We start from the raw sequence: 13,167 nt of genomic DNA, 5'->3' as shown, positions 1-13,167 counted from the left end.
CCCTTTCATGGTCCGGATCTGCAGTTACTACCTGTCCTAAATAGATATATTCGCCTACTACTTCCAGTGCTTCACTACCTAACGTAAACTGCTGTTTCTTCCCTAGGCTATTAAGGTGTCCAATTAAACCCCTGTGTTCGTAAAACAGCAAGTGCTACATTTAAATGTGCAGCACAAACTGAAATGAAAAACAACATGAACACGCTCAATGCTTGCAAAAGCATATAGATGGCCACACACATATTTATTTATTACTAACACCTACAGTGCCCACAAGGCATATCTTGGGGGGTTATTTACAAACATAATGGTAAAAAATAAATGCAAACGTATCATTTCAGATAAAGTATGAAAAACACAAACAACTTTGACCGTATCTAAAAGGGAAGGCAACGAGTTCAATAGAAAGCACATGGCATCTACTTATAAAATTTCCTTACATAATTCAGACATCAGTGCAATGGAAGTATCGTCTAAAACATGCTACATAAGCAAAGAAACTCGTCTTATCAAATCTTTGATGCTTTCCACCCATAGCTATCTATAACTTTTTTATGCTACTTGCACGGAAAGAGGTTGGAAGCATGTCATGTACATAAAACCGTGTGACATAGCACTGTTTGGCAAGCCAATTCTTGCAGCCATGATGACAAGCTTTGTATATGCTGCAGAGACCGGCTGACAGTGATAAATTTTGAGAAGAATGCAATCCATAGTGGAAAATGTGCCACTGCAACCGTAATATCGTAATAAGGCTCTCGCTTTCACTTCTTGTCAGTGCTGCTCATTTATATACCCCGAGTCAGATGCAAATCCAGAAAATTATGGTTCCGTAAAGCGCACTCACATGGTTTGCCCCACTTACACCCATTTTACTTCCTCAATACGACTAACATAACATATTCTCAATATTATCAATACTCATCAATTCAGCAGTTCCTCAATACTAACTAAAGTAACATTAACAAATGTCCTTTTGTACAGTGGCATAACTCACCAGAGCTGACAACTTCTATAACCTTGCTTGTACTGGACATGATGGGCTTGACTAGGGCGACGGGAACGTTGCGAGACTGCGTCAGGCCGCTTGCACCGATTGCACTCATCGGCAAGGAAGCTCTACTCTTCTGCGTCTGAGTCAAGGTCTTGACAGCGGCCGGAGGTTCATCTGAACTGCTCCCAGACTCCAAATCGCTCCAGTCAACGGTGATTTCAAACGAGGGCCGTTTCGAAGCAGAAGTTTGGTTCAGGTCAGAAGTCCCATGCACAGCAGAGAAACTTCTTGCAACGGCACTTTTGTCATGGACACTAGTATGCGTTGAAGAGCAGTTCGCACTGTTCTCTACAATGCTTCGACTTTTCACTTCCGTCAGGTGTGAAGTGCTACCAACAGATGCTTCTGTTATTGAGCGGTTTTTACTTATATCTTTGTTTTCTCTCATTGATAGGCTCTTGGCACAGCCAACCAGGTCACTTCCGAGTCCAAACAAGCCATTTCTATCTGAAGACGAGGAATGAGTAGCTAATGCGCCATCGCAGATGACATCAGACACATGTGACGTTGCATTGTTCACCACAGTGCTGCGTGCAATCTGTGCTGGCTTGCTGCGGTGGAAAACTGAGTCTTCATCATCTTTTGCCGCTTCAACTACGGAGTTCTCCTCGATGAAGTTGCAAAGCTCAGTGATTCCCATGTCCTCACAGCCTTGCTCGTCACCTGACACATCACTGGGATCAGAAGCGTGGCCACCAGAGGCATTCTGAAATAGTTCGACATCGCTGTCACCAAGCGCGTCCCAGTCACTGTCCCAACCAGAGGGAACGGTTTTTCTGATTGGAGACGGCTCGTTGACATTTCTGGGAATGTTAGAAATTGCCTCCAAGGACCTGGCCATGCTCGTCTTTTGAGTGCTCCGGCAAGGCGTGGAGTGGGATGGTGGTGCGAGCTTCTGCGATAAAACTGTGACCGGACTTGAAACTCTTGGCGAAGTTCTTGCTTTTGTGTCGTTCAGCTGCGTCAAAGATAAAAAATAATGTAGCTTCATCAATGTATCTTGTGTTCTAGCCACGGAAAGCAAAAGAACAAGCAAAAGGTTTGCATACGCTAATTGTTGTAATCGCCGTGTAATGTAAGTACTTGTTAACCATGCTAGCACGTCACGGCAAAGCTTAGCCATGTTTCATGTTACCTCATAGAGAGCTGCACTCTGAATTTGCTAACAAAATGCATTCTGACCATAACCAGTGAGTGGTACTCGCAGTTTTCATGCAAAAGATTTTTACAGAACATTAGGCTTCACGTGACAGTTGTTAAAAACAGCGACAGAAAATTGCAGGAATACACAACCATAGTTACGAAGGTGATGCATATTTCTCAATTTATTCGCTTATGGGTACCTCAAAGGCCCCAACGAAGGGGTACTGATAAGGGCTGAGATACTTCTTAGCTATCTTCTTGTTCATCTGATGATGGCTAGTGGATAACAATGAATAAAAATGAATCAGGTCATTGTTTTTTTTTTTTTTTTCGTGTTTCACCATCATCCTCAGCTGGACTACACCCACTGCAAGGCAAAGGCATCTCCCTTATCTCTTGGTAACCTGGCCTTGTGCTCTGCAAACTTCCCAATCTCATCCAACCACCTACCCTAATTTTCTGACAGTCTTTGCTACGCTTGCCTTCACTTGTAAACCAGCCAGTTACGTCTAGTGAATATTGGTTATTTCACCTTTATTACATGCCCTGCCCATGCTTCATTTGCTCACCTTGGTTAAGCTAGAATATCACTGACTTCTAATTGTTCTGCTGCTTATATTTTATTAATTTTTAATCTTGCAAACTCCTCCCCACTTCACATGTGAACTGGACAGCTCAAATGGACAAGTACAGCCTGCTTGTGAGCTACTTGATCAGCGGTTTATTCTAGTTTGGTTTATGGGGTCTAACGTCCCAGAGAGAGAGAGAGAGAGAGTGAGAGATATTAACTGGTAGCAGGAGAGGTCTGCCAGCTACTGATCCTAGAATACTACTCCTGATGAGGGTGACAAAGGAGGAAAGGGGATGGAAAAAAATGAATGAAAAAAGAAAAAAAATCTGTGACACACACATAATCACACACAGCTGAGTTTCAAAGGGTCTTTCAATCATTTAACGTCCTACAATGACTCTGAGTCTCAGAGACACTGTAGCGGAGGGCTCCGCAAATTTCGACCACCTGGGGTTCTTTAACATGCACTGACATCGCACAGCACACCGGCACCTAGCTTTTTTCCTCCATAGAGAAACGGTCGCCGCGGCTGCGATTCAATCCCGCATCCTCGAGAACAGCATTTAACCGCCCTAAACACTGCACCGCCACGGCAGGGTGCGGCTGATTTTGAGGTAGGCACAAAAATATATGGGTAACACAGACAGAACAGGAGCCAAAGCAAATTTCCTTCCTATTTTCTTTTCATCTATTAGGCCTTACAATATTACTAATTAAAAAGACACTTCAAGCTGCCTTTATCCTACTTTGCCTAATGATGACTCATAGCTATAAAGTGGCCTGAAAACGACCTTTTCAGAACTCGCAGACAGATTTACATGACTCAGTGTGAAATATTTGCTTAAAGGAGGCAAGGTGAGTGAGAAAGCTAATTAAAGAACGACTACCTGCACTGCCCTCGTCCCTATTGCAGCCTCCTCGCACTTGGCATCAAACAACTCGTCAGAAAACTTGTCATGCTCCGGGGAAGAAGCAGGGTGCTGAGTTGAGATCACAACTGGGTTCAAGACTGATCCCTTTTCGTTGACGATCTGAGGAAGAGTGAAAAAAAAAAAGCAGTTTATTAAAACAACAGAGAAGCAAATGTAGCAATGCACTGCGAATATGCAGTGTATAAAAAGAAATGCACCTTTGCACATGTGTCGTTTTCATGACCTCTTTTCTGAGAGTTGAACAGCTCATCACAGAAGCTGTCCATATTTGCATCTCCAACAAGGTCCCACACTTCCACAGCAGCTGGGCTTGGGGCTTCTGTGTGTATCTTACTGCCAACCTGAATAAAAGAATAAATAACAAACTTCGCTTTGTCCCAAGAAGTATTAGACGTAAGGGTGGGCATTAGAAGGAGTACATAGCAAATACATTGCACCATTTCATGATGTCTCCTACTTGTCTGAAAAGGAGCTGAACACAAAATCTCAGCTCGAAAATGACCAGCTACAAAAGCCAGCTAAATGGTACATCAATACATCTGGCAATTAGGATCAGTAAACGTAAAGGAGCTCTAGCTACAGAAGTCACTTACATTTAGTTAACTTATTGCTTGTGTAGTTTATTAGCAATTGCACGTCAGTTACTACTGAATCATTATACACTCTGATTTTCAGCACAATGTCTACTTAAGAATTCACAACAAGAACTGAACAGACTGGAAAGATTTTTTACTTTCATATTTAGGTTAGCTAAAGAATGGTCAAACTGAACTGCATGTTCCAAGCTGCCACCAAGGACTAACTAGCCCATCAGCTGAAAGTCATACTGTGTTGCACACAATGCGTTCATAGATGTGGGTGACAAAGTGATCACAGAAGCAAACAATGATAAATCGTACCGGAGGCTTGGAGAGCACTGAGGAAGCCCTATCTTCTCTCAATTTTTTGTCACCTACGCATGAAGATTTGATGCAAGGACTGAGCCTGACGTCACCAAGTTCCTCATCAGCACTAAAGCAGTTGTCGTCACCCAGGAGGTCTTCGATATCACTGGCAACTTTTAATTCTGAAAACATTGCTTTGCAGCCCCCACCAGCAGTTCCTTCCGACCTTTGATGATCCGTATCAACCACCCCATGATGATCCGTGGCCTCCACTTCCAGCACGGCAGTCAACTTGTCTGTAGACATGATGCCGCTGGTCTCTGCCTTCCCAAACACAACCTTTGCCATGTCAACGGGTGAGAGTGCACAGCCCTGACTAGGAAATATGTCGATGTCTAGCATCGGTGGAGTGCGAATTTCGACTTCGGCGTGATCCGATTCCACCAACTCATCATTCTCCATGTCAACATCAGGTGCTGGCTCAGTGGAGGAGATGATTTCGATGCAATCTTGGTCTGCTCCGACTTGCTCCTGACAGTTCATTTCTTCAACCCTGCTGCAAAGGTCAGTCATTGTTGCGGAAGCAGCCGGTCGTGAGCGCGGAGACAGTGATTGGTCTTTGAAGTAGTCGTTGATGACTCGCTTCTTCTTCCTCTTTTTCACTTTCGGAGCAGATGCCTCTGACGGTTTCCTCATGGTTGGTTCCTTACGGTTTGCCTCGTCGTCCAGTAAGCTGATAGCAGCCTTAGGCTGTTCGTCTTCTCCGTCTCCTGTCTTCTCATCACTAGTCTCACTGTCTGCAGCCATGTTGTCGCCGATCTTCTTGGTGAACTTCTTTTGGCGCCCTCTTTTGGCCGCCTTGCCATTTCTATCATCAGCACCAACCATATCGGGGTCGGAGGAGAGGCACTCGTCGGATGAGAGAATGTACTCCTTCTGAAGGAAGGGCTTCAGTTCGAGGCTGTACGCATCAAACTTATCGTCAGCATCGTGAGCAGTCTCCAAAAAGTGCATCAGCTCGACAAAGAGCTTGGTTCTGCCAGAGTGGGCCAGAAAATGACTCCGTTGCTCGCTGGACTGCCACGGTGTCCAGTTCGACAAGGAAAGCCTTGGACTGTTCTTTGAGTCTTTGGCCCCAGTTGTTTCCTGCAACGATGAGGAGAAATGAAAGCATACTGTGACGCCGCCCGTTTTACACTGGGAAGATGAGAGGGTACTGACGTACGACGTGCACAGCTACTGCTCACCTCTTTTGGAGAAAAGTTTCGAAGGCAAAGAAAATGCTGGGACGGTGATGGCAGTAGTGGGACCGTTGAAGGATGTACCTGGTAGTGTGCTTCATAGTAGAGTTCCTCTTGCTTATTTAGTGCCGCACCAGCCTTTTTCTGTTGTTTGCCTGCATGGAAATGTTTGTACACACTAAATGCAACGTTTTTCTAAAGAGCTAACGAAAAACTTTCGCCTATTTCCAGTGGGCCTACTGTGTTGGCAGATTCACTGAAAATAACTGACAAACAGCAGAAGTGCTTTTCCTTTTTCTTCAAAAGAAAAAAAAAAAATACCACAGTAGAAAGAATTGCCAATGTTACAGCAAAAGAATAAATAGAAAACTAGGATTATGGCATAAAAGCATAAAAGAAACACATATAAAATGAAGCTCATGGTGCAGGCAAACATGAGCTGAAGCTGACAGTGGTGCTTGTAACAAATCCTCGTCTGGAGCAAATTCAGAGGCACCTGAAAATGAACTTTGGAGCATTTTCAACCACCTGTGCTGCTATTTTGGAGTAGTTAACTGCACTGCATTTCTAGACATTGCTTGCACATCAAGTGGCCAAATTCAGTAAATGAGATTACCACACTGCAAAGACACCGAATCATGGCCACGCTGCAAGAATATTTAGGTGATGACACTGACCACCCGCTGTGCCAGAGAGCGCGCCCAGATTGTGTTCGCCCTCTAGTACACGCACTGTATGCAGCGGCATGGCGGCGCTGCATCACCGCGTCCACTCGATTTAGGAGCGGCGCGCATGGTTAAGCAGTGTGGCCGACTTACGGCGCCATTTCAGGCTGTGTCTGTCGGTGTTTTGCACTGACAGAGTGCATCACAAGGTTTGTATATTAGGTTCTGAGTTTCCACGTTGTGGAAAAAAAATAGGACTTTGATATGGAACAGAATTTAGATAAAGAAATCTAAACTGCCGCACATAAGAGTTGGTAAGAATTTGTGATTACAAGAGACCTTGGTTACAACAGATACCTTTTTCGGGTCCCTTGAGTGTCTCTTATAACGAGGTTTTACTATGAAAAGCAGAAGATTTGCCATAAACGTTTCTAACAATGTACAGCTACATAATTTGCCGGACCTGAGAACACTGGATGGAGAACTTCATGGCCCCAAATTATTGAGGTCAGGTCGCTTTAACAGGAAACTGAAATAAACGTCGCAAATGGGCTCCCAGTGCTCACGCGTACAACAGCAGAGCCGTACCGCAACACAGCACGACAGCGCGGGTTCTACTCCTGACTGTGGAGGCAGTTTTTCTTATACGGATGAGATACAAAAACGCTCTTGAGGTTTCTCTGCTCATTAGACCCTACGTGGCTGAAGTTAACCGTATGCTCTATACGGCAAAGATCACAGCGTCGGAGCATTACACTGCTCAAGCAATGTTTGAATGCACAGTTAGGCTCTTTGACCCAAGTGTGGGAACATTGAGGCCCACCTTTTATATTAAAGAGGTAGTATAGCAGTTAAGTTATACCTTAGCATAGTGAGGATGAAGGAAAAAAACTTGGCAATGAATGCATTTCGATAATGAGTTCGGATAAGTCATGGGGCCTCGTTCCCGCTGTTACTGCGCCCATTCATGCAGGTCCAGCAAGTAAAGCCTGAGGTAGCCAAAAAATTATTAGGTGTCGACAGCAGTTTCAATCTTTTTGAGCCCTCGTCGCACTTAACAAAGCATACGGACACGCCGGGGCAATGAACGATCCCACTACACTCGCATTACGGCCACCGTAGGTCAGCGACTAGTATAAACCCCGTGGCGTGGCGCCATCGGCATTCAAGAGAAGCATGGAGTGTGAACAAGATCTGGTCGCGCCGCCGGGCACAGTGTCAGCACCTATATATTTTTATACCATGATCCTGGCTAATACTGCCTTAGCCAGCTAATACTGGCTAAAGTGTCTTGAGGGAATCCCTTGTCCGCAATGCCTTTAAGGTACAAACACCAAATGTTTGTTTGAGAGTATTCTACTTTGATGATGACAGCTAGTAGATGAGAATCCTTCCTGAGATTGGCCACGAGCATGCATGTGCCAAATCTAGGCCCACCCTCTAAGCGTCCCTTTCTGTCCAATATCTCCATTTTCAGACAGTTGTTCCAGCAGATGGAGCGCCATTACGGAACTTTATGCGCATGTAAAATGATCACAAGTGATTGCGAGGGACCCAGAGCCTTGCAGGTTGCTAAAAAGAATGAGGCATTTGTAGGAAATATAGAAAAAGTGGCAAAAAACAAGTTATAATTTTTTCACGCGACGAGATATAAACTAGAGCTCAATGCTCATGGTAAACCAAATGCTAGGTACAAGAAGTGCCTGAGGGTCTAAAGGCTTGCAACCTGAATGCTTGGCTGCAGGCTTATAAGGCACTCTAGAGCAAAGCAACCAAATTTTAAGAAAACTTTTCTCGAAAAACAAAAACAAAAACATTGTTGGCATTTTGCAGACTTCTTATGTGTGTGTGCATAGCCAATAAATTTATAATGCAAAATACTGACCTGTAAAAAAATTAAGGATGGACCGAGGTTTCCTGCCCGTGGCTGTGGAAGACTTGGCATTGTCGTAGTCGGGGACTGTCATGAACATCCGATGGCAGACGGGGTTAATGCCACGAGGGACCATTCTCGGATTTGCCTCGTACAGGTTCCCCAGCTGCCTGCCACTGGTGATAGCCCGGTGGATGCTCTGCTTCTTGTAGTTGCTCTCCTTGTAGGCCTGTTGGAAAACCCGTGCAAATGTCATGCTCGCAGAGGTCAGACTCTAGACTCACTTCTGAAAGCTATCCCTTTTGGCAGTGAACCTTAGAAAGAGTGCAATCCCTAATGGTAGTGATAATCTCAACAGCTTTGAACAGTAAATGCCCCACTTTCTTTGAAAGTTACTATCCCTTTTTGGGATGGCCATCCTAATTCCTTTGAGGAGTGAGTGTGATAGTACTCCCTCTTGAGGGTAGCAGTCCCATACAAAATATTCCTTTCAGAGATGACACTCCCAGCGAGCACTTATACTGCTGACTCCAGCGATAGAAATGGACGTGGCTGATGAAATTCATACAAGAGGCATGCTTCTTTTTAACGGTGCCAAATAGCATGGTTGCTTACGATCAAGTCTCTAAATTGAAGAACAGAACAACTTTCAGGACAATCCTTCCAAACTACCAAGATAGCCTCCCTGGAAAGAGCTGCTGCACAAAGCCTATTAAAAAGGTGACACTATTAATACTATCCAAGCATTTCAATGCCTTACGAAAGGCCTGACAACATGGACCCACGTGCAGCAGTTGAATAGATCAGAGAAATGAACAAACAACATGCTGGCACAAACAATGGGACTAGCACAGATGCCCTTCACTGCTGCAAGGAACTCAGCCGTGCGCCGTGTCATACGTTGTCCTGACGCATGTCAACAGAAAGAACAAGGACAGCCAAAAGTTAACTACGTAGAAGACATCAAACACAACTGCACACTTTCAACTACTTAATGGATAAAAATGTATGGTGGCTTACATATAAACAATGCACAAGAAGAAAGAAGTCAAACAGGCTGAGCTGCTTCTTCTGTTTCTTTTACAATAGGCCTGATAGATAGAGCACTAACAATGCTTCCTATACCTGCCACACGTCATGCTGTGTACCCTTGTCATCTCTCTTTCTGTTGTGTAACATGCTTTATCAAGGGCCCTATGTCAGAGGGAACTGCATGCCCCACCTGTTCCTCCTTGCCCTCGGTAAGTAGCACGACGATGCGCCCCGCACGCTTTCGTCCTGTGCGGCCCATCCTCTGGACAAGGCGAATGGGGCTCTTGGGGGCGTCAAAGCAGACGATCAGGTCGATCTCGCCAATGTCCAGCCCCTCTTCTCCGACACAGGTCGACACCAGGACATTGTAGCCACCCTCGCGAAACTTGCGTACAACCTGAATGTGATGGGCAAAGAGTTGGTCAAAATGATGCGATGCCAAGGACTGGCCTCTAAGCCATTTGCTCGTTCCAACTTGAAGTGCAAAAAAAATAAAGTGGACTTTAGAAGGTCAAATCGAATTAAAACTGCACTATACTATGTATTTATCCAAATATAGTGAGGCTATGACTGTAACGCGAAGGTTGGCTTAGCGGGAGCTAATCCGGGGGAAAATAAGAGCGCAGATGTTACGCAAGGAAGGACACTATGTACTGAAAGTGCTTTTCATCCATGGTAGGAATTTCAGAGGATGAGGTCTCATATTCAGTTTAGTGAGTGTTAAGCTGAAAACGTGGTTTCTGCCTCAGAGCACTAGCTACACCAGGATGCTTTCCTCTGTGTGCAGATTAAATTATTCCTCTGGTGTGTTTTTCACACTTTGGTCAATGTTAATGTGAGTGTTGGAGCCAATATGGAAACTTTCGCATCATTTCTTCGAGATTTGCCTCGAAAAGAATCATATTGTTAGGGTTGAACCTGGAATGCCGAACAATAGCCAAGAGGAGTATGGGACCTCATCTTCTAAGTAACCCTGCCTCTCTCCACGGCAGAACGAAGGCCATTGCCACCAGGCTACCCTCCAGTAACGTTACGAGACTCTGCGGATACAGTGAACTTCAAATGAATCCACAAATACCACTTTGCAATAAGTATGCCGAATTGTAACTGTGTTTAATGCTCCCATAATAATGCTACCTGACAAATTGCAGTTTCCCCATTTTCCAACCTTCACAGTGCACACAGCCCATTGTGAGCCAACTCTGGTTCTGTAGTTGCATGTGCCTTTAGCTTCTGTTTTCACAACAGTGGCATAGTTAAAACCTCTTGGCAGCGTACTTGGTATCCTTGACTTCAGATCCCACTGGTTCACTGGGCCAAATGAGGAAAACAAAAGCATAAAATAATTTGTGTTGACCAGAAGGCAGACATTTGAAAGAGTTTGGTCTGACGTATGCCTTCAGCACAGCAAAAAAAGGGCGGAGGGTTAACCCTACTTAGACCTGGTTAAACGAGCGAAAGCATCTACCGCAGTGACTCAGTGGTTAAGACGCTCGACTACTGAACCGGAGTACCTGGGTGCGAAACCAACAGCAGCAACTGTGTTTCAAAAGAGGCCTCCACTATGACACCTTTTTCTGTCTCTCTCTATTCTCTTACTCCCTTTCCACCTTCCCTTATGGTTCGGTTCAGGTGTACCCCAAGAAGTGCAACCGACATCGCTCTTTTCCTTCGCTATAAACTAATTTACATTGACAATTATGAGTGAACGCTCTGCCGTCAATCTAGCTTACATGGCATACATTATTATTCTTGACGGTGTGCCTAGTTTGACCTTGCTCTGATTTGTTTGTTCATTTTCTTCTGGCAGTGACTGCCAAAAGAGGTTTCATCTCGACAAAGAACATTGGGAAGTGTTGCCCTCACCAGGAGCTGCTCTTTCTGGCTGAAACCCTTGGCCGTGCCTGTCCTCTGGCCCACAAAGTTCATAGCCTTGACGAGAGGCTGGTGACGGTTGAGACACGTCGTGATCTCCTTGACGCTGTCCCGGTACTGGGAGAAGACCATCACCCGGGTGCCTCCCTCTGCAAAAAAAAACAAAATAAAAACAAATGCAAGACATTACGCTTAGACTGGCGGCAGTCAGGTACATAAGTGCTGGGAACCAAGCAAAAGTACTCAAGGCCCTAGTGTGAGGACCACAGGAGTACACTCAGTCAAAGCAGTTCCAGATATACAGAATTAATGCCTACACTGAACAGGTGGAACATTTTGAAAATCGTATGCAAAAGTATGACACCAATTTTCGTGCTAACAATCTCCTTTCAGATACAAGACCCTGTAACTCAAGTTATAGCATAAGCCCTAAATAATTTTATCCTTATTGCATTCCCTGATGTCGACAGAACCAACATCATGCATTTAGTAAGTTCCTTGCAGAAAAAATAAAATGGCACCGACCACAATTTGCACAACATAAACATACAATTACTAATTTTATAGAAAATTATAGGTGCCACATTTGAAATTTGCATGCAAACATATATGCTCCCTGAAGATTTTATAACTGCAACTTCTATTAATCATTTATCTTTTCAGAGACCGCCTCCCAAATTAAAAATGTACCCCCACAGCGGTGGTGCTGTGGTTAAGGTGGTCAACTACTGTGGCTAAGAATGCGGGATCGAATCGCGGCCACGGTGGCTGCTTTTTGATGGATGCGAAAAGCAAAGCACCCATGTGCTGTGCGATACCAGTGCACAGAACTCCAGGTGGTCCAAATTTTCGGAGCTTTCTACCATGCAGTCTCTGATAGCCTGAATTTCTTTGGGACGTTAAGCCCCACAAACTGAACCGAACCAAACAATGCACCATTATTAATCGCTGTTGACATAAGCAACTGACTGCCAAGCTGTGATGGGTAACATGTCACTTTGCTTCATCTAATTTAGATTAACAAAGAATGCCACAAAGCAATTGCCACCACCCCCTTTTCTTCCCTAGAGGAGCGTGAACGATGTGTGTATGAGTGTGTGTGTGTGTGCATTTCTTGTTGTTGTTCCTTGCATGCCGCAGGCTATGGTGGTGAAAATATTTTAATGAAAATGTTTAGAAAGTTGTAGTAGCGGTTGGAATTCCCAATCCGAAACCCGATTGGCATAGGTTGCTGTCCGCGCTCTTTTGGTGAGTTCTTTTTGACTCTATGGACGCGCACACCAAGAGACAGGGTATTGCACACCTGTCAACATGAGGGTCCTGCCTCAAGAAATGATAACCACTAACGTACAGGGTAGCCCATTCTTACAGTGAACAGTCAGCATCCGTGTGGCCGAGCCCTTTAGAACACTGCTGCATTTGTCACAGCCAAGCGCTGAAGAAAAGTGAGACGTGATGCGAGGCATCATCTCTGGGGCCATCTTCACTTGCAACACTTTGCTGCAACCTGCAGCCGTGCCAAATGCACCAGCACTCCGAAGAATACGGCCACCTGCTCGCTTGTTCACTCTAACACTCTAAGTATGGATGCCTCTCTTTAGGAGTGAGCTCCACGTGCATGAAAAAGAGACCATGATGAGGCGGCGCAGCGAAGAGCCATTATTTGCTACATCGCCCAGTGAGCAATCCCCATGCAAGCAAAGATGACAGTGACGTGCAAAGCAGTTCCGACGCCTACGATGCTGTGTAGCTTCATAAACACCCCTGTAACCTGCTCCCTGTTATCGTCAGCAGTGCACCAACTGTGGCGATGACCAAGAATATGCGCCTGTTCTGGCAAAGACAGAACTCAGGAGGAGCTATGTGCCAAACCAAAAATGGCCAGCGAGAGTATGAT

At 45.0% G+C, this 13,167-nt stretch overlaps 1 protein-coding gene across 1 annotated transcript in view; it reads right to left on the bottom strand.

The window, feature by feature from the left end:
• The window catches only part of Fancm (FA complementation group M), a 41,262-nt gene that overhangs the window by 20,028 nt on the left and 8,067 nt on the right, over positions 1 to 13,167 (bottom strand). Inside the window, exons 8-15 of the mRNA XM_084582538.1 lie at positions 11,262 to 11,419; positions 9,586 to 9,792; positions 8,376 to 8,592; positions 5,832 to 5,980; positions 4,600 to 5,730; positions 3,898 to 4,041; positions 3,656 to 3,799; positions 998 to 2,012 (exon numbers count right to left, since the gene is read on the bottom strand). Coding sequence (XP_084438664.1) covers positions 998 to 2,012; positions 3,656 to 3,799; positions 3,898 to 4,041; positions 4,600 to 5,730; positions 5,832 to 5,980; positions 8,376 to 8,592; positions 9,586 to 9,792; positions 11,262 to 11,419 — 3,165 coding nt within the window. The remainder of the gene's footprint in view (positions 1 to 997; positions 2,013 to 3,655; positions 3,800 to 3,897; positions 4,042 to 4,599; positions 5,731 to 5,831; positions 5,981 to 8,375; positions 8,593 to 9,585; positions 9,793 to 11,261; positions 11,420 to 13,167) is intronic.

Source organism: Amblyomma maculatum, chromosome 10 (assembly GCF_055883805.1).
Source record: "Amblyomma maculatum isolate TAMU_Amacu chromosome 10, ASM5588380v1, whole genome shotgun sequence".
Lineage (NCBI taxonomy): Eukaryota > Metazoa > Arthropoda > Arachnida > Ixodida > Ixodidae > Amblyomma > Amblyomma maculatum.
This window is presented reverse-complemented; position numbering and strand designations above follow the sequence as displayed.